Source organism: Stegostoma tigrinum, chromosome 9 (genome assembly GCF_030684315.1).
Source record: "Stegostoma tigrinum isolate sSteTig4 chromosome 9, sSteTig4.hap1, whole genome shotgun sequence".
NCBI classification, from domain to species: domain Eukaryota; kingdom Metazoa; phylum Chordata; class Chondrichthyes; order Orectolobiformes; family Stegostomatidae; genus Stegostoma; species Stegostoma tigrinum.
Window position 1 is genome coordinate 41418612 of NC_081362.1, and position 22633 is coordinate 41441244.

The 22633-nt window shown below is 41.1% G+C and overlaps 1 protein-coding gene across 3 annotated transcripts; it reads right to left on the reverse strand.

Moving 5' to 3' along the window:
- Positions 1-287: 287 nt before the first annotated feature.
- On the reverse strand, positions 288-22458 carry pex13 (peroxisomal biogenesis factor 13). Of its 3 annotated transcripts, none has more exons than XM_048536893.2 (4): positions 22253-22456; positions 11246-11934; positions 2813-2938; positions 288-1395 (listed from the first exon to the last, which is right to left on the reverse strand). In XM_048536893.2, exons 1-4 carry the CDS (start codon positions 22321-22323, stop codon positions 1091-1093), a joined length of 1191 nt encoding a protein of 396 aa, XP_048392850.1. In that variant the 5' UTR covers positions 22324-22456; the 3' UTR covers positions 288-1090. The 3 variants fall into 3 exon arrangements, with proteins under 3 accessions (XP_048392850.1, XP_048392849.1, XP_048392851.1); XM_048536892.2 differs by having other exon boundaries at positions 2813-2941; XM_048536894.2 differs by lacking the exon at positions 2813-2938 and having other exon boundaries at positions 22253-22458.
- Positions 22459-22633: the final 175 nt, after the last annotated feature.

The following is a 22633-nucleotide window of genomic DNA, read 5'->3' on the forward strand; positions in this document are numbered from 1 at the left end:
CTTACCAGAATATCACCAGTTTCACAAATACAAAAAAACCTGAGTAATCAAATTTTAAGTATGGACAGAGCTTTCCAATATGCTTTCAAATCACATCACTGGTAACCAATTTTTGTTGAATAAAATCCAGGTCTCCTAAGAAATTAAAGGCAACAAAAAAGACTGAAGGGCAAATATTACACAGGGAATGACAGCCTTCTGGGTTTGCTAACCCCACAGTAAAGTTGGTATTAAGCCAACGGGTTTCAAACAAATGGCTACCCCACCCCCCCACCCCACAATGATGATGTACTGGGAGAGGCTGTAATGAGCTGAGAGCAAGACTTCTGTCCAGTAGAAAAGGAGGTCCTGCCCTCAAGACTTTGCAGCTATGCAAGAACTCAGTAGTGGCAAATGAAAGGATCCATGAATGCTGAACTTGCAAGTAAGTTTTTAGGTTTTTGGTCATGGAGGAATCATGGATCTGATGAGCACAGGGAACTCCTGCCTGCTTCCTTCCCACTTTTAAGCATCAAGGTTAAAAATAGCATGCTAGCTTATTGTTCCACCTTCCACACCTGCAAAACTAACAGCAATGAAGGTAAAAACAAGCTAGAAGCCCAAGGGTGGGATATTGCTGATACCTTACCCACCCACAGTAATATATGATGACATGCAGGAATGTTGTGGAGGTAGCTATCCATTTTATTTTACTTTCAAACTGTCTACAAATATATCAGTGGATGGTAGGGGGCTGTAAAATTGTGACTTTTGTTTTTGGCTTATGGGTCAATCATCAAAATTTGTTGAAATTGCAAGAATTTTTAGAAACAATCCAACCATTTTAAATGTTGGCTAAGTATGTGTAATTATCTGTTGTACATTGATCAAACAAAAAATACCTGGTGTGTGTTGACAAAGGGTATAGACACATAATAGGCAAAAAATAAACATCTTATGTACCCTGAATAATTTTTCAAAATAAAAATTGCTGGACTAACGATGGAAGGATCATAATTTGGTACAACAGAAATCTAAAATCTGTGAATATAATTTAACACACCAGATTTACAAAGGGAAAGCTTTCTTCCTGTTAGTAATATTAATATTGTCAGATATTGACTATATCTTTACCAGTATGTGCGGATTGTGTAGTGCTAGGATCTTTATTATGTTCTGGTGTTTCAGTAAAAACTGATTCGAAAGCTACTTCTTGTTCTTCCAATGATTCAATAATGTTAGGTCCACTTGCAGTTGATGAACCTCCATGTGGCTGTTTTTCTGCCAAGCGTTGCAGCTCTGCTTGCCTTCTGCCCCGTCTTTTACCTAAAATTCTGACATAATTGGCTGGCACTAATCCTGTTGTTTGACCATCCAAACTGGCCATCAACCACCCACGTACTTTAGGTTGCTGTTCTGAAAAGAGAAGGAAAACAGTTAAGCATGCGTTATACCAGTATCAAATGGACTATCTGGGACTGGGTCTGACAACTAAGATTTGAATGAATTTACTCCAAAGTGTTGAAAACCTTTATTTTAAACTTCAATGAGTGTGAAATTCTCTCAGTTCTTTTTCCATTTTGGAATAAGTGGCAAATGCGATAAATTTATATTCAACTGAAATTAGTTTTTAATAATTTAAATAGAAACCCGTTAGGATCACTTTACAGATTGTTTAAGCCTTCCAATATCATGTGTTTTATAATATACAAGTATAGATGACTGAGGGGAATCAGTTAGCTCAGTTGGTTGGACAGCCAGTTTGTGAGGCAGTGTGATGCGACCAACATGGGCTGAATTTCTGCGCCAGCTGACGTGTATTGAATATCCATGAAGGACTCTTCTCAATTTTGCAGTTCACCTGAGGCATGGTAACCCTGAGGGGAAACCACCACCAGCCATCTCATTCCCATGAGAGAGCAGTCCTATGGTCCTCTGGGACGACAGAAACTTTACATTTTCATTGCACATGTGCAAAGCTGCTTCAGAAACAACTGTACTGTAATATGCAACCTACAGTAGGAAACATTTCAAATATTGCTCAAGCTAACACACGCTTTTTCCTACCTTCCTCTTTTTCCTATTTGCATTTGTTTCATTTGTTGGGCTTTCAGTTTCCTCAATATTTAAAAAAAGTGTGTCCTGACCAAATATTTTACTTTATATTTCTTTTCTTTTTCACCTGCTCTTTTTACACATTTGTACCCACCATCTGTCTCTTGTGCACTCAGTTACAAAGTCTATCGTGTTGCATCATCCAACTGTTTTTATGTCAATCATGGTCTATCTCTCTTCATCACTGCGTGATTTCTAAGGTTAAATATATGCAGTCCATTGGTAATGTTCATTTGGGCAATCCATTAAACTTTGAACTATTCTACGTCTACGGAAAAGGGGATGGGGTTGGAGCATGGGGGAGGGAAATATATCTTTGAGGTTGAGACAAAAGGTTATACTTCTGAATTAATATAAACATGTGACATTGATGTGCAAAATGTTGGAGGAAATAAATTCTAATGGCCTACATTGGGCAATGGGCCTACCAGCATTCACCAAAGATTGGCCAATAGTGCAAAATATCGGTGGTTACCAATAGAACCAATGAGTGACTGCTTTCAGAGGAAGAAAATAGTTTAAAAAATTCTAAATGAGCTCTTTTGTCATTCAATCTTTGAAATTATAAGTTTAATCATAGTTTTCTTTCTTTTACTATTTTGATGTTCACCTTTTATCAGTATTAAGGAGAAAAAAAATGCACAAGATGAAAATTTTCACAGCTGTTGTTCAGTTTATTACAGCAAATTTAAATTGAAAATATAGTTGAATAATTCACCTTTGGGAGCTAGGTTCAGCAGGTCACCTGAACGAAATGTAAGCTCTTCTTCTGAGCCTGCAGTGAAGTCATATTCTGCCCTTGCTACAACATGATCATCATCTCCATTTGCCCAACTTGTTGATTCTTCTTTGAAAATAGAGGAAAGTGTATCAGCAAATTAACATGTACAATAGCCAGCCATGAAAAATGGATGGAAAAATCGAAAAACAAAAAGTGTAAACATTCTGTAATTTGATCTCTGACTGTAACATTACATTCTGTAATTATATTCTGTAATTTGATCTCTGACTGGAATGCGTTGCCAGCAGCAGTTGTGGAAGCAAGGTCATTGGGGTCATTTAAGAGACTGCTGGACATGTATATGGTCACAGAAATTTGAGGGTGCATACATGAGGATCAATGGTCGGCACAACATTGTGGGCTGAAGGGCCTGTTCTGTGCTGTACTGTTCTATGTTCTATGTAACTATTGGTCACAGCTTAAACATAGAAAATACAGAAATCTCCTATAATTGGGGATCACACTGCAGCAATTTGCTCCTCCTTTAATCAAGCCCTTGTTGCCAGCACAAAACTGGGCAGCACTCATCATATTTTAGGTCAGCCAAAGTCATTCTTCCAATAGACTGCAGTCATAAAGGCATAAGAAACAAGAGCTTAAGTCAACTACATGGCTCCTTAGATTGCTCCACCATTGAATGTGATCAATGATCTGATAAGCCTCAACTCCCACTTTCCTGTCTTTTGCCCCCTTTACTCCCTTACTTATTACAAATCTGTCTATCTCAGACTTCAATATACTTAATGATACAGCCTCCATTGCCCTCCACAATAAAGAATTTCACAGAATCATCACCCAGTGAAACAAGATATTCCTCCTCATTTCTATCTTAAATGGGTGACCTGAAATCGTGCCTTCCGGTCCTAGATTCTACCATAATGGGAAATAACCTCTCAGCATCTAAGCCCCAACAAGAATCTCATATGTTTCAATAAGGTAACCCCCCATTCTACTAAACTCCCATGAATATAGGCCCAACTTATTTAACCTCTCTTTATCAGAAAATTCCTCTATACCACATAGAACATAGAGTATTACAGCGCAGAACAGGCCCTTCGGCCCTCGATGTTGCGCCGACCTGTGAACTAATCTAAGCCCATTCCCCTACACTATCCCATCATCATCCATATGCTTATCCAAGGACTGTTTAAATGCCCCTAATGTGGCTGAGTTAACTACATTGGCAGGCAGGGCATTCCACGCCCTTACTATTCTCCAAGTAAAGAACCTGCCTCTGACATCTGTCTTAAATCTATCACCCCTCAATTTGTAGCTATGCCCCCTCGTACGAGCTGACGTCATCATCCTCGGAAAAAGACTCTCACTGTCCACCCTATCTAATCCTCTGATCATCTTTATGTCTCTATTAAATACCCTCTTAGCCTTCTTCTCTCCAATGAGAACAGACCCAAGCCCCTCAGCCTTTCTTCAGAAGGCCTTCGCTCCAGACCAGGCAACATCCTGGTAAATCTCCTCTGCACCTTTTCCAATGTTTCCACATCCTTCCTGTAATGGGGTGACCAGAACTGCATGCAATATTCCAAGTGAGGCCGCACTAGTGTTTTGTACACTTGCAGCACGACATCACGGCTCCGGAACTCAATCACTCTACCAATAAAACCTAACACACCGTAAGCCTGCTTAACAACGCTATCAACCTGGGTGGCAGCTTTCAGGGATCTATGTACATGGACACCAAGATCCCTCTGCACATCCACACTACCAAGAATCTTTCCACTGACCCAGTATTCTGCCTTCCTATTATTCTTCCCAAAGTGAATCACCTCACATTTATCCATATTAAACTCCATTTGCCACCTTTCAGCCCAATTCTGCAGTTTATCCAAGTCTCCCTGCAACCTGCAACATTCTTCCACACTGTCCACGACTCCACCGACTTTAGTGTCACCTGCAAACTTACTAACCCATCCAACTATGCCTACGTCCAAATCGTTTATAAAAATGACAAACAGCAGTGGTCCCAAAACAGATCATTGTGGCACACCACTAGGAACCGGACTCCAGGCTGAATACTTTCCATCAACCACCACTCGTTGCCTTCTTACAGAAAGCCAGTTTCTAATCCAAACTGCTAAATCTCCCTCAATCCCATGCCTCCGTATTTCCTCCAACAGCCTACCACGTGGAACCTTATCAAAGGCTTTACTGAAGTCCACGTACACCACGTCAACTGCCCTACCCTCATCCACATGCTTGGTCACCTTCTCAAAAAACTCAGTGACATTTGTGAGACACAACCTGCCCTTGACGATATACATATACAGGATCAACCTAGTGACCTTTTTTTTGGACTGCTTCCAATGCCAGTACATCTTTCCTTAGATTGCCAGTACATCTTTCCTTAGATAAGTGGTCCAAAACACTCTCAGTATTACAGCGTTGTTTAAGTAGTGCCTCAATTAGTTTTAACAAGACTCCGCTGTTTATAAGTCATTTGTTTTTAAGTGAAGACCAAATTCTATTATCTGAATTAGGGTGCTAGCCCTTTGTGATTTTGCAAGAGGGCCCCACATTCAACTGTACTGCTGCTTGCTGCAGTTTTCCTGTTTCAATAATATTCAATCACTTCTGTTCTTCCTGTCAATGTGTGTAACCACCCAATTTTTCATCTGCCAAAAGTTTTTGCCCATTCATCTAACCTATCCATGTTCCTCTGTAGACACTGTCATCCTCATCACTTGCCTTCTCAGACTTGGGCCATAGTACATGCACTCTCCTCATCCAAGCTACTAATTACTTTTATCATTCATGGGGTGTGGATGCCACTAGTTGGTCCAGATTTATTGCCAATGCTAAATGCCTTTAAGGTGATGGTAGTTGTGAGCTGCCTAATGTGCTGCCTTTCCTGAAACCCTCCAGTCCATTTGCTGTAGGTAGACCAACAATGTATAAAATGTCGTTAGGTCGCAGCGAAAGTATTGTGTGCAATTCTGGAATTCATGTTAGAGGAGGGATGTGATAGCTAGAGAAGGTGCAGAGGAAATTTACCAGGATGTTACCTGGCTTGGAAAGTTTCAATTATGAAGACAGATTGGACCGACTGGGGATACTTTCCTTAGAGCCGAGGAGGTTGAGAGGGAACATGATTGAAATGTATTAAATTATGTGGGGCACAGACTGGAACATTTCCACTTGAAGGAGGGATTAATGACAGAATTAAGGTTAGGGGCAGAAAGGTTTAGACCAGAAAAATTTTCATTCAGAGGGTGGTGCAATCCTGAAACTCAATGCCTGTTCGTGTGATAGAAGCAGAAAGCCACATTACATTTCAGATTTATTCACAAATTCATTTAGGAAGTCATGGCATACAAGACTACAGGTCAAATACTGTAAAATGGGATTAGAATAGTTAAGTGGCTGTTTTTGACCAGCATGGACAGATGGGCCAAATGGCCTTTTTCTATGCTATAGTTCTCTGGAGGAAGTTAAGTAATTTTGACGCAGTGGTACTGAAGGAATTTCCAAGTCAGGATGGTTAGTAGCTTGGATGAGAACTTGCAAGTAGTAGTGTTCTCATATCTCTGTTGCCTTTGTCTTTCTAGATGGTAGTGGTAATGGCTGTGGTTTTGGAAGTGCTGTCAAAAGGAGCTTTGGTGAATGTCTTTTGTGCATCTTGTAGATAGCAGACACTATGCATCTGTGACTGAGTAAGTGATTCCACAAACATCCAAATAGGCTGCTTTTTCCTGAATAGTGTCAAGCTTCTGGAGTATTGTTGGAACTGCAGCCATCCAGACAAGTGGGAAATATTCCATCACATGGCTAACTTGTGCCTTGCAGATGGTATACAGGCTCTGGGGAGTCAGGAGGTGAGTTATTCACTGCATAATTCCTAACCTCTGACCTACTCTTGCAGTCTGAGTACTTATGACTAGTCCAGTTCAGTTTCTGGTCATAGTGGTAAACCCCAAGATGTTGACAGTCGAGGATTCAATGTTGGTCATATCACTGAATGTCAATAGATGATGGTTAAATTCTCTTTGTTGGAGATAGTCATTGCATGGCTCTTGTCTAGCCTGAATGATACTTGCTCCTTGTCAGCTCAAACCTGGTTATTGTCTAAGTCTTGCTGAACAATGTGCAATTATCAGATAATACCCCACTTCTGACCTTATGATGGAAGAAAGGTCATTGATGAAACAGCTGAATATTGTTGGGTCCACAACATTATCCTGAGGATCAACTGCAGAGATATTCTGGAGCTGAAATGAATACCTCCAACAAGTACAACCAGCCTCCTTCATGCTAGGTATGACTCCAACCAACAAAGCACCTGCCACCCCCAATTCCAAGTGACTCTCGTTTTGCTTGGACTCCTTAATACCAAACTCCATCAAATTTGGTCTTTTTGTCAAGGACAGTCACTTTTACCACTCTGGAATTCAGCTCTTCTGTCCATGTTCAAAGTGAAATCAGAAGCTGAATTGCCCTAGCAGAACCCAATGTGGCAGTCAGTGAACAGGTTACTGCAAAGCAAATGCTGCTTGATAGCACTGTTGATGACCTTCCAGCACTTTACTGATGAATGAGAATGGACTGGTTGGGTGCTATTTGGCTGGGTTGGATTTATCTTGCTTTTTCAGTACAGGACATACCTGAGCAATTTTCCATATTGTTGCAAAATGCTCATGTTGGAGCTGCACTGGAACAGCTTGGCTGAAGATACGACATGTTCTGGAACACAATTCCAGAGTACTATTGCTGGAATGTTGTTGTAGCCTATAACCTAGCAGTATTCTGAGCCTTCAGTCACATCTCCCATCATTTCAGCATTACTGCCATGAGAAGGTGGTGGTAAACAGCCTTCTTGATTCCATTTGCTGTAGGCAGACCCACAATGCTATTGGGGATGGAGTTCCAGGATTTGGAACAATGACATATTTCCAAGTTAAGTGGCTAAGAGGGGAAGTTGCAAATGGTGGTATTTACATGTATCTGCTGCTTCTGTTCTTCTAGACAGCAGTGGTCAGGGGTTTAGAAGGTGCTGTTTCAGAAGCCTTGATGAAGTTCTGCTGTGGATCTTTTAGATGGTACATGATACTGCTGCTGTGCCTCAATGGTCAAGAAAGTGGATGTTTTAGATGTAGTGCCAATCAAGTTGGCTTGGTTCTGGATGGTGCTAAGCTTCTTGAGTGTTGCTAGAACTGCACTCATCTGGGAAAGTAAGGAGTACTCTATCATGTTTCTGACTTGTGCCTTGAATTTGGTGGACAAGCTTTGTCTGCTCTTGAAGTCGCAGTACTTGCATGGCTAGTGTAGTTCATTTTCTGGTTAATGACCAACCCAGCATTTTGATAGCAGGGGGTTTTAGTGATGGTAATGTCACTGAAAATCAATGGGTAACTATTAGATTCTCTTTCATTAGTGATGAACATTGCCTATTGCTTCTGTGGGACAAATGTTACATGCCACTTGTCATCCAAGCATGGCTACGATTCGGGTCTTGTGGCATTTGGACATGGACTATTTCAGTATTTGTTGCATATGATGCTGAACATCATATAATCATTAGTGAACATCTCCACTTCTAGCTTTGTGAAGGAGGGAAACTCACTGATGAAGCAGCTGAAAAGGTTTAGTCCAGACCATTACTCTGAAGAACTCCTGCAGGGATGTTCTGGAGGCAGGATGACTGACCTCTACCATACACAACTATTTTCCTTCGTGCTGGGTATAACTCTATGCTTCAGTACAATGGTTTAAAAGTTTACACAAGAGCAGAAGCATGTACTTAAACTTTAAAAAACAAGCTATTCTCCTAATATCTAAATCTGGCTCAGAATTGTTAAATTAATAGATTATGGAAAAAATGTAGCAGAAGGTGTTTTGAAGGTCACAGATGAAAATGTCTTTTATGGATTGGGAAAAAAGCCATTCTAAACAATAATGCAGGCAATACAATGAGTTTATGTACTTTCTGCACGTGGTGTAATTAGAATCGTGTGTGTATTATATAGATAGATAGAGAGCGAGAGAGAGCATTAACAACCCCTTCTCAATCTTACCCCGTGCCCGAGGTATGGTGACTCTCAGGTTACATTACTACCATGTGTCTCTCTCTAATGAGAGAGCAGCTCTACGGTCTGGTAAAACTATGACAATTATACTAATTAGTAACCCAATCTCCTGAGGAATGCAGTCCTTTAGAGTGGGGTGCAGTGGGCGTGTCTATTACCTGTAGAATCTCCATTTTGGGTAATTGAGACTCAGTATGTCACTTACACTGCCAGAGTATTAGCCTTTCAGCTCTAAGGAGTGACGACAAACACAACTTTAAAGTAGGGTGAAACAAAATGTGTTTCTGATTTGTTCACAAGATACTATTTGCATTAGCAACTTTTTATTAAATAATTAATTGAATAGGACTATTGTTGGCAAGGTCAATACTTATGCCATATCCTAAGTGTTTGAGAAGGTGGCTGAGAACCTGCCTTTATGAACCAGTGGAATCTATGCTGTCGATCCACTCAGTGTGCGGTTAGGAGGGGTTTCCAGGAATACAACTGAATGACTATGAGTAAATGATATTGTTCCAAGTCAGTATGATCTGCAACTTGGAGTTCCTATACACCCACTGCCTGTGTTTTTCTAAGCAATAAAAATGATGCAGGATAAGAAGGTATAAGTATACAAATACTTCTATATTTTAAAAAAGTGATTGCTTGGGGAAAAATGATATTGTTGTGTTGCAGGATATAAAAGTAGTTGGAAAAGGCTCTCATTCTAAAACAGTGTTCCCTTTATCGACCAAAGTCACATTCAAGTGATGCTAACTCCAGAGGCAGTCATCAAGACAGGAAAAATAAACTACAAATAATTTCACAAAACTGCCAGATAGTTTTTGATACTTAAAAAAGTTGCAGATTCTATGAACGTCACAGGGAAATCACTCAATAAAGGACCCTCCAGTTACCCATGATGTACAGGATTATTGTCTTTACATGAGAGGGTTCATTCTTAATGCATATCTTTTCTTCCCACATTCAACAGTAATGTAATTAAGGATGAACTCAGAGGATTTATACTTCTTGTTACCTGTCCCCTCTGCTGTGTAATACACAGGTATACTTATTTAGTTGCAATATTGCTATCTAATTCAAAAATCCTAACCAATTCCACCACATCCAAGTGCTTTATAAACCACTCTGGGAATTCCCCTCAGCCTATGATTAGTCAAATTAAGGAACTTTTTTAAAGTTAATTCTATCATTAGATACGGGTGGCACAGACAAGGCCAGCATTGTTGCCCTACCCTAACTGACCTGGAACTGATTGGCTAGGTAGGCAATTCACAGAACAGTTAAGAGTCAACTACATTATTATGTGACTGGATGCATAGATAGTCAGACCATGTGGGCATAGCAGGTTTCCTTCTTTAAAGGACATCAATGAATTGGATGGGGTTTTAAGAAAATTGATGATAGCTTTATGATCACCATTACTAAGGCTGGTCTTCAAATCCAGAATTATTCATTCTTAAAAGCCTGTTGTCAAAACTTACAGATCTAAATATTGTTATTATTGTTGACCATCTGTACACTTTATCTGAAGCTTCAACATTTATCAGAGTAGGCTGCATGTAGGAATACATTCTAATTAGAAAGAAATACAGAATTTGAACTTGAAATATTTTAGGTTAAGTAAGAACATCAGTAGCTTATGGTTCTAAATTGCTTTTTGCAGAATATCCCAAAGCCACTAATTCAAATCTAAGACACCACTCTCTACTTTGAGTTTTTAGCAGATAGCATTAATGTAACTGAATTTTCCCTCTTCCTGCACAAACATTGCATTCAACCTTCCCTCAATTAGTTTACAATAAAATACCCAAGATTTCTTTTCTTTTACGATGTTTACCACAGAAAAGCATAATTGTTTGGCCATTAGAATTTGACTACAGATCCATGGTGTTCATATGTTCCACTTTAAAAACATAACATAGTACAGAATAGTGACAATTAACAAGTACAAAAAAAAACAAACTAATGTAAGGAAGTTTCAGCTGAGTGTTAAAGTGATTATTTCCCTGGTAGAAGAGCATTGACTATTTTTTGTCCTCAGGTCACAACAATTTCTATATAACAAGATGTAGAGCTGGATGAACACAGCAGACCAAGCAGCATCAGAGGAGCAGGAAGGCTGATGTTGCAGGCCTAGGCACTTCTTCAGAAGGGTCTTTCTGAAGAAGGGTCGAGGCCCAAAATGTCAGCCTTTCCTGCTCCTCTGATTCTGCTTGGTCTGCTGTCTTCACCGAGCTCTACACCTTGTTATCTCAGATTCTCCAGCATCTGCAGTTCCTACCGTCTTTGAAACAGTTTCTAAATGTTTATTTAAAAGAGGTTTTATCACCTGGTCCTTCCGAAGTGGTTGAGCTTAATAGTTTCCATATAAGGTACGGACCTCCAAGAACAACAGTGAAGAACAAAAAGATGGGCCAGGATTTGCCTGACCCAGGTACTTTATCTTCAGCACCAGCTGGAAGCACAGCACTGTCTGCCCACAAATCCTCAATCTCAGAGTTGTTCCGTAGGCCCAGTAACCTTTGTAACTTCCTATACATGTACTTCAAAGTTCTGATCAATGCAAATGCCGAGAGAACTTTGGTAAAATGCACTCGAAGTCTGGAAAAATGATTAGCAACATCCAAGACGGCTCTGAAACTGTTGTATACTGCTGAAAAAGTAGCCTCAAGCATCATACTGACAGAGGCAAATGCATGAACAATACTTTCAATGGACTGAAATGCTCTTCTACTGCTTTCTTCAGCCTGGCGTACAAACCTACTCGGCGGAACATCATCTGTTCGAAATCTGTTGTAGCCAAGGCCTCCATACCCGTAATTATAGGGGCTATAGCTTCCATAGAAAGAGCTTCCATATGGTGTATATGCTGGAGAGAAGGTATTGTAGGTAGATCTGTAAGTGCTGAAGTTACCAACTCCAGTCTGTTGTGTTGGTCTTGGGGGAAGAGGTGGTGGGATTCTTGTAATTACAGGCTGTCCTTGTCTTGTAGGTACGGTAGATAACAGTTCAGTTGATCTGAAATGCAGGAAGTGCAAATGCAATTTTAAAAACACAAATCAAACAAACATTCATGAAGAAAACTTAGCAAGTTTGTGTGTTGGGAGAATCGTATTTGTTTTTGTAATTTGATTATTTAAATCATGTAATGCACATTCTGATATTTGCGCTCACAAACAATGGAAAACATTTTGCCAAAGACTGTGCTCTTCATGAACACTGTTACAACTATGTTTGCTGCAGGAGCTTAAAATTATATTGTTCTAGTAATTATGTTAAGAAGTTAAAAATATGGTTTGTGTTTTGTTTACAACTAGATCAGTTAGAATGAAATTTTCAGATTTAAATCTTGCTTGTAATCAGTCTTCTTAATGTAGCCTTGTGGAATAACATTTTTATAAGTATTTATATTGTTATGGATCATATACTTTTGTCATTTCAGATACATTGGAAATAAGTCTAAATAAGAAAGAATTCTAGGCTGACAAATGACTTGTTTGTTTTTTCAGTATGACCAGAGTTGAAGTGACCTTAGCCTCAACACTTCCCTGTTTTCATAGTGTTCAACTACTTTTTCAGAAGATTTGTAGCTTGGGTTGTGGAGGAGGTTGTAGACGTGCTCGCCGAACTGGTGCGTTTGGCTGCAAACGTTTCATCATTTGAAAATTTCATTCTAACTGATTTAGTTGTAAACAAAACACAAACCAGATTTTTAACTTCTTGAAATTATATTGTTAGATAACATCGTCAGTGCACCTCCAGTGAAGCGTTGGTGTTCTGTCCCACTTGTTATTTACATGCCTTGGTTTGCTGGGGTGGTTGGCGTTACTTGGGGTTCTGTTTTTCAGTAGTTTGTATAATCGGGTCACTGTTTACCGAACAGAGACATGCCAGGGAATGCCTGAAAGCCTTGTATTCCCACTGGAACTCCATCAACAAACACATTGAACTGGACCCGATATACAAACCACTGAAAAATAGAACTGGAAGTAGTGCCAACCCAGCAAACTGAGGCAAATAAATAATAAGTGGGACAGAAACCTACACTTCACCAGAGGCGCACTGATGATGTTACCTAGCAGAGTGACGAAACTTCTGCAAACAAACACACCAGCTCAGTGAGCAAGTCTACAACCTTGTTGAACTCCTCTGTAGATAAGAAACTTACCTGTCTCAGCCTTGTGCATGTTCAATGCCCTACATTGTATCGCACTCTTGGCACAGAGAATTTCAAAAATTTACAACTCTCTGACAAAAGAAATTTGCCTTCTACTCCGCGTTAAAGGGGAGTTTCTTTTGCTTTTCAAACTCTGGCCCTCAAAGTCTAGATTACCCAATGACAGGAAACATCCCTCAACTCTGTCTAACAGTGTACTCTGTTAAGTCCCTTCCGAATCTTATATGTTTCGATGAGACACTGTTATTCTTTTAAACCCCAGAGTATAAGCTAAACCTCTTCAAACTTTCCTCATCTGTTCACCCTTGGAATCAAACCAGTGAATCTTCTCTGAACTAGCTCTATTACAAATATATCACTCCTTAAATGAGGGGAACAAATTTGAATGCATTACTCTAGGTGTGGTCTCAATAATGTGGTGTACAATTTGTTGTAAATCTGCACAAAGTTTACAAAATTGTTACATTCAGGGATTGACTCTTTAATTTAGGGTGAACTGGAGAAATGAAGGGGTCAATTGTCTTGTTCTTAATCGTGACTGACAACAAGCTAAAGATGCTTGGTTGTTAAAGATTGAAGATGGGGGCACAAATTGTTGAACTGAGAAAAAAAATGCAGGATGTTCACACCTCTAAATAGTTACCGATACAGCTGTTTTCACAATGGACAAACTGTTAGTCTCCAAGATTGACAGGAAAATTTTTGGAGGTCAGGTTTTATAAATGGTTATACAGAAGGAACAAGCAGGGGCATACACCTTCTAAAGGACAGGAAAGACCGCAACCAGCCCTCATGTACGTGAAATAACGCGGTGTGGAGCTGGATGAACACAGCAGGCCAAGCAGCATCAGAGGAGCAGGAAGGCTGACATTTCGGGTCTAGACCCTTCTTCAGAAATGGGGGAGGGGAAGGGGGATCTCAAATAAATAGGGAGAGAGGGGGAGGCAGATAAAAGTGGGATAGAGGAGAGGATAGGTGGAGAGGAGGCTGACAGGTCAAAGAGGCGAAGATGGAGCCAGTAAAGGTGAGTGTAGGTGAGGAGTTGGGGAGGAGCTAGGTCAGTCCAGGGAGGTCGGAGAGGTCAAGGGGGCAGGATGCAGTTAGTAGGTAGGAGATGGGGGTGGGGCTTGAGGTGGGAGGAGGGGATAGGTGGGAGGAAGGACAGGTTAGGGAGGTGGGAACAAGCTGGACTGGTTTTGGGATGCAGTAGGGGGAGGGGAGATTTTGACGCTTATGAAGTCCACATTGACACCATTGGGCAAGCGGAATATGAGTTGCTGTTCCTGCAACCTTCAGGTAGCATCGTTGTGGCAATGCAGGAGGTCCAGGATGAACATGTCATCTGAGGAATGGGAGGAGGAGTTGAAATGGTTGGCGACTGGGAGGTGCAGTTGTTTAGTATGAACCAATCGTAGGTGTTCTGCAACGCGGTCCCCAAGCCTCTGCTTGATTTTCCCAATGTAGAGGAGGCCACAACGGGAACAGCGGATACAGTATACCACATTAGCAGATGTGCAGGTGAACATCTGCTCGATGTGGAAAGTCTTCTTGGGGCCTGGGATGGGGGTGAGGGAGGAGATGTAGGGGCAGTTGTAGCACTTCCTGCAGTTGCAGGGAAAAGTGTCGGGTGTGGTGGGGCTGGAGGGGAGTGTGGAGCGGACAAGGGAGTCACGGAGAAAGTAGCCCTCCAGAAAGCAGATAACGGTGGGGAGGGAAAAATGTCTTTGGTGGTGGGGTCGGATTGCAGATGGCAGAAGTGTCAGAGGATGATGCGTTGGATCTGAAGGTTAGTGGGGTGGTACGTGAGAATGAGAGGGATTCTGTTTTGGTTGTTATTGCGGGGAGGGGGTGTGAGGGATGAGTAGCAGGAAATGTGGGAGACATGGTCGAGGGCATTCTTGACCAAATTTGGTGGGGGGGAGGGGGCGGGGTTTGCAGTCCTGGAAAAACAAGGACATCTGAGATGTACAGGAGTGGAATGCCTCATCCTGGGAGCAGATGCAGCGGAGGTGAAGGAATTGGGAAGGGGGGGATGGCATTTTTGAAGCAAGGTGGGTGGGAGGAGGTGTATTCTAGGTAGCTGTGGGAGTTGGTGGGCTTGAAATGGATATCAGTTTCCAGGTCATTGCCAGAGATGAAAACAGAGAGGTGCAGGAATGAGGGAGAGGTATCAGAGATGGTCCAGGTGAATTTAAGGTTGGTGTGGAAGGTGTTGGTGAAGTGGATGAACTGTTCGAACTCCTCGTAGGAGCATGGTTTTGCCATCTGGAATTGGATGTTGGCAGCACTGACAGACTGCCAAATGGATTATTGAAAGATTTATGATATCCAGCTCAGCCATAATCAATATGTCACTGTCAGCATTATTTATACCCTAATCCTTGCCTCAGTGAATCTTGATGAAGTCCTCAATACCATTTCAAAAGCAAAAACAAGAATCATCCTTCTGGGGATTTTTTTAAAGGTTGACTGTGACTTCAAAGTCTGTAGCAAGACGATTGGAAAAAATGGATTAGGATTAGCCAAAATAAACAGTAATCTCCTGCTGACAAATGCACTCAGTGCGGCATCATTACAGCATACATCATCTTCTACCAGTCCGCAGATACAAAAATAACACAGACATATCTCTGGGATGACTATCATATTGTATGTGATATTTATTTCCACTTGAGGCATCAGTTCATGTATCTTGTTAAAAATGCTGCAAAAATTCAAATAAAGAGCTTGAAAAATGAGCAACCTTTATCGCCTGGAAGAACATTAAAATATCACAAGTCAGTAATCTAACATCTCAAAGGTTATGCCCGAAGACATATTTGGAAGCTCAATGACTTGTGGTAGGAAGAAAAGGTATGCAAGATCCTCAACAGTTTGCTGAATATCATTACCTGCAAAGCTCTTTTTGAACCCACCAGGACCATTGATAAATACGAAAATTTGTAATCTAAAATTGACAAAATGCTTTTTGGTCTCTTCTCAAGAATGACAAACCCATTAATCTTCACTTAAAACAACTGCTGAACTGTGAATCCACAGCAGATATTAATAACCTTCAAGCTACCTGCCAATACCATGTGTTAGAATCCATGGCTCAGTCACCAATGGAAGAGCTACAACAGGTTATCCAAAGAATGAAAAGCAACAAAGCCTGTGGCTCCAGAGGTACTCCCACTGAGGCCTTCAAAGCTGCTGGGCTTACGTTCACATCAAGATTCCATATGCTCATTCTATGGTCCGGCAGAGAAAAACAAATAATTCTCTCGCCTCATCTCCCCACAACTTCACGAATGCAACATTTATGGCTACCTATAATAAGGAAAATGAATCATGTTGTGAAACTGTAGGGTTATTTCCATTTGTCTGGAGCAGGGAAAATCCTGACATGGATTCTCCTGAATGACATACTTCCTGTGGCAGACAAAATCCTTGCAGAGATATAGGGTGGCTTGAAAACTTGTAAAGGAACCCCTGACATGGTCTTTCTTATCAGACAAACCCAAGAAAGATGTTGAGAATAGCACCAGGAACTCTTTGTTGCATTCACTGACCAGACCAAACTATCTAACACAGTAAATTGTGAGGTTCTATGGATCAGAATGTCCAAAAAAAAATCACAATCCTGCAATGATCATGATGATGTGAATATAACTAACTACCTTAAGGGGAAGATCTGAAACAGATGCTTTCAAAATCCTAACTGGAGTCAAGCAAGGCTGTATGTTACCTCTCATACGATCTATAATATGCCTAACAGTAGATACTCACAGATAAACTGCATTCCAATGTCAATATTAAATATTGCCTGGACAGAAATCTCTTAAAATCTCTGTACCAAAGTTGTCTCTGTGCCAAAACTAAACTAACCATCATAATCATACACAATTTATACTTTGCAGATGACTGCAACGTTGCTGCCTATTCTGCATCAAAATTTGCAATTCTACAACCAAGAAATTTGACTGGCCCTTGAACTTTGCCAAAACAAAACTAATATCAACTCTCAACTGGTCAGCAAAATATTCTACCTCCCATACACATTGAAGGGCAGTCACTGAAATATATTAAGCATTTCCCATAATGTGACAGCCACCCCTCTCAAAAGGCAACCATTGATGAAAAGATCCCACACTGGGTCAGCTACATCAGCTTAGCCTTTTACAAACCGTGGTGAGCGTTTGATAACAAAGACCTGCCGAAGTCAAAATAGGTCTTAGAATGCACAGCAGCTACTGTCACCACACTAATGTTCTGCAGTGAGAACTGGACTATGATCAGCAGTACACAAGAGTACTAGATAAACACCATCAGCGATACCTCTGCATTAATTCAATACTTTTATTCCCTCTGCAGCAAATGCAGGTAGAATATATTTCTTTGAAGTCTCTTGCATTTTCTGGGTGCTTTTTTAAATTCTCCAGTCTTGCCTAAGACATCAACATTTACTTCAGCTATCCACTTCCACTTTGTATACACAGAATCTATTAGTGTATGTTTCCTGTCTCAAGCTAGTTTATTCTCAATTTATTTTATCTTTGTAAAAAGAAAACATCTTTTACCGGATTTGTAAACTTTTCTCAATCTTCTGGTCTACCCCGGATCATTGCAACATGGTATTATTTTTCTTTTAATTGCATCCTTACTTCTCCAGTTAGCCATCTGTCATGTGGAGTTTCTCTCTCTCATTGGAATATATGTTTGTCGAGCATTATGAATAGCTTCCTTAAATGCTCACTACCATCTTACTTTCTAACTTATTTTCTGTCCTCCTTAGCCAATTCTGCTCAGACTCTTGTACAAAGCTCTTGACAGACCAAGTTTGGAAATTTGTGAGCAGTTTAGGAAGGATGTGCTGGCCTTGGGGATGGTCCAGAGGAGGTTTACAAAATTGATCCTAGAATGAAGGGTTTTCATATGAAGAGTGTTTAAGGATCTAGGTCTGTACTTGAGTTTAGAAGGATGGGCGGGGGGGGGGGGGGTTTATGTATCTGATTTAGACCAATGTAATGCTGAGAGGACTGGATAGAGTGGCTATGGAAAAGACGTTTCCACTAGTAGGAGAAACTTGGACCCGACAGCACAGCCTCAGAGTGAAGGGATGACCCTTTAGAACTGAGCTACTGTGACAGTACAATGCCATGAGGAGGCATTTCTTCAGCCAGAGGGTGGTGAATCTATGGTTTCATTGCTACAGAGGGCTGTAGAGGCCGCATGGTTGAATGTATTTAAGACAGAGTTAGATAGGTTCTCGATTAGTTAGGAGATCAAAGGTTACTGGGAGAATTGAGTTGAGAAACATAATCAACCATGATGGAATGGCAGAGCAGACTTGATGGGCTGAATGGAGTAATTATTTTCCTGTATCTTATGGTGATGTTCCCATGTATCTGCTGTCCTTGTCCTGTCAGATGGTAGCGGTTGTGGGTTTGGAAGGTGCTGTCTAAGGACCCATGTTGAATTTCTGCAATGCATTTAGTTGATCGTACACACTATGGCTACTGAGCATTGCTGGCGGTGTGACTGAATGGTCATGGACATGGTGCCAAACAAGCAGACTGTTTTGTCCTGGGTGTTGTCAAGCTACACTCATCCAGGCAAGTCAGGAGCATACAGTTACATTCCTGGCTTGTGCCAAGAAGATGGTCAACAGGACTTTGGGGAATCAGGAACAACTTACTTACTGTGGCATTCCTTGCCTCTGACCTGCTCTTTTGGCCACAGTATTTGCATGACAAGTCTAGTTCAGTTTCTGGTCATTGCTAACCAGCTGGATTTTGATAGTAACGACATTGTGATAGGTACACCACTGAAAACCAACAGACAGTGATAGATTGGAAATGGTCACTGCCTGGCATTTGTCTCGCGCAAATGTTATTTGCTAGTTTTCAGCCGAAGCCTGGATACTGACCATGTCTTGTTGCATTTGGACATGCTCTGCTTCAGTATGCGAGGAGTTATGGAGGGTACATTGTGTAATCATCACAGACGACCTAATGAAGAAGGAGAGGTCACTGATGAATCAGCTGATCTGTGGGCCTATGACACTGCTCTGAGGAACTGCGGCAGTGATGACCCGAAACTGAGATGACTAACCTCCAAGAACTACCACCATCTTACTTTGTGTCATTATACAGAAAAATCGACCCAACTTGTTTTTTTTTTTAAAATCACTCATGATTTTAATCTCCATCTTCCCATCAATCATTGCCAAGACACCACCATTGGATATTTGTTTCCAATGCTGGTACTTAACTATCTTTCTCTATCTAATTCAACTTAACAATCCTTCTGATTCCTGAAATTCTACTCTCAATCAAACACACCCATTTGATTTTCTATCCATCCACGCATTTCTACAGCCCCAGGTATTCAATGTATAAAGGCACTGGTCCAAGCATGGTTCACATGAAGCCTATCCCAGTGGAAAAGCTAAAGTATTGTGCCAGTGTTTTATCAATTGAAACCCATCTTTCCCACAACAATTTCTGGAGTCCTACATTCAATCCCCTGATCAGTGACCCTGTGCCAGTTTGTTTGTGATTGAGTTAGTAATCTAGAGCTTACTGTATTTGTAGTTGATTTTAAATTAGCCAATGGCTGCTAAACTTCCATGTTCCTACCTATGATGACGATGCCTACGTGGACCACAATAATTGGATCAATGCCCTTGCTGTTCAAGGTTCCTTTCCTGTCCCCGATGAGCTTAATCCTGGCAAAGGGCAGGCAACCCAGCCTCTAAAGCTTATACTCCTGACTGCAAAGAACAGTAGCTATCCCCCATACAGTTCATACCAATCCTACTTTCTCTTTTCTTCCTTCAACTTATACAGCATACTATGAAAGAGAAATCATATCACAGAATAATATAATCCCTACAGTGTGGAAAACAACCCCTTAGGCCCAACAATCCACACCGACTCTCAAAGCACCCACCCAAACCCAATCCACTCTAACCCACCTAATCTACAAATCTCTGAACACTACGGACAATTTAACATTACCAATCGACCGGAGGAAACTGGACCACCGGGAGGAAACCCACACAGACACGAGGAGAATGTGCAAACTCCAAACAGACAGTGGGCAGAGGGTGGAATTGAACCCGTGTTCCTGGCGCTGTGAGGCAGCAGTGCTAACCACTGTGTCACCATACCGCCCCACAAATATAATCCCTCAGGATCAATCTTATCCCATCAACACAATCTTTATAATCAGTGACCACCATTGCAGTCAAATAGTATACTACTACACACTGGGCAAATTCCTTCTTTGTCAATCCGTTCATAACCAAAGAGTCACATGTGACTATTACTGTTCTTGGACCATTAGCTCTGTTGTTCCTCAAGCATTTATCCTTAGCCCTCTTCTAGTTCTCATAAACACACTGCTTCTTGGGATATCATTCAAAAGCACAAAGTGCAAGAATAGGCACTTTCCCTCTGAGCTATGCAATACGATTATAGTTTATCTATGATCTCGCTCCACCTTTCGACACTACCTAGCGTACCCCAATTCCTTTAGCACCTAAATATCTACTCACTGTTTTGAATATAGTCAACAATTGTCTGCAGCTACCTGGGATGGCATCGCTGTCCGTTGAAAGAAGAAATTTCTCATTTCACTGCTAAGTTATTGAATCATACAGTTATAGAGGACGGAAACAGACCTTTTGGTCCAAGTCGTCTGTGCAACCAGACATCATAACTGATCTGGTCCCAGTTTTTTTACCAGCATTTGGCCCATGTCCCTCTAAACCATTCCTATTCATTTACCTATCCATGTACACTTTAACTGGTGTAATTGTACTCACCTTCACCAACTCGCACAGCAGTTCATTCCATGCCTACACCACTGTCTGTGTAAAAGCACTGCCCTCCCCTGCCAGGGGCATTCTTTTCTCTGCATCCATCCTGGCAAGCTCATTAAGAATGATTTGTGTTTCTATTTCATCAGATCTAATTCCTTTAAATGCCAGGGAATAAAGGTCTACTTCTGTTAATCTCTTCTCATAGGACAATTCCTCATCACGGAAAGCAATCTATTAAACTTCTGATACATTCTAACTATGACACACTGACAAGACACACTTTCCTCAAACTAAAACTGCTCACAGTTTTCCAGATATACCCCCGTATAACTGAGGTGAGATACCTTTACTCTAAAATTCCAAGCCCTTTGTAATAAATAGCGATACACCATTTCCCTACATATGTTACTTGCTGTTCTGCTTGTTAACATTCTGAGATTCAGGACTTTTAAAATGACTTCAACAGTCTAGATGGATAACTTTTCACTTTGTCAACTTCTATTCATGCATTAGCTTTCACGTGTGCACTAATGGCATCCAGGTCAACTTCACTCGCACCTCCAGTATCTAAATTGTCACACAGCTCGTCCAAAATTCAATACTAAAAGGACAGACATTTAAACCATCGAAATATTGCTAAATCCAAGATTATGATTTTGTTATTAATGTTTTTGTAGCTGAACAGTTTCTGTAGTATAGAAATTTCTGACTCTCTATATAGTTATGTTGCAATTCCCGAATGTCGATTTCATTGCTCAATGTTGCTTCCAACCTTCATTCAACAAAAAGCCCAGTGGGAACTGATTACTCCCGAAGCATATTGGTTTCATTATCGGAGCACCTTATAAAATTCGTATCCATCACAAATTACACCGCATTAAAAGGTTGACTAACTTTACAATCCTACTGTTCAGAGCAGAAGAGGAATTTGCAGCTTTTCGGGGGTTTGGAGCACAACAAGCGGTGGCAATGTCGGGTGAAGTCACCCCACACTGGGCCTAGCCATTGATGTTCCCTCCGAAATGTTGAATGTTTGTTACTTTTAAACTTTACGGAGTACATTTAGCGCGGTGACTTCTGAAAAAAAAGCTTAAAATGAAGAAATGCTGGGAACAACTCGTTAGCATTTCGAATAATTCTCTAAACCTCTATCCAACTTGCTCAATCACATCACAGACACCTGCCACACTCCACTTGGCAAGTGCCGCTGTTATGATTTTGAAATCGGATTCGGTTCGAAAGACGATGATATTTTAAGAGTTCACTGTGGGTTTTTTTCTTAAGCGGAAATGCCATTAAGGCTTCACACCGAGCCACGGCCGTGCACATCATGATCACCGAATAACACTTACTGGAAAGAGGGGGCACTCAGGTTTCCCGGGATCCGTCTTTCCCAGGGTTTCGCTGGCGGCTGCGACCCCATAATCTTCAGAAAAACATACGCTCGGAATGACCTCTCGGCCCCTCAGCTTCACTCCCATCAGAAATAGCAAATAGGACAGAGGGTGACATCCGGACAGACACAGCGGCCAACAGAAGAAGAGGATACATCCAGACAAGACAATAATAGCCAATAAGACACAGGGATATATCCGGAAAGACATTATACCCAATAGGATAAGTGGATACAACCAGACAAACACTGCAGCCAACAAAAAAGGGTGATACGGCAAGACGGACGGTAGTACCCAATAGAATACATTGATACATCGGACAGGCATAACAACCAATAC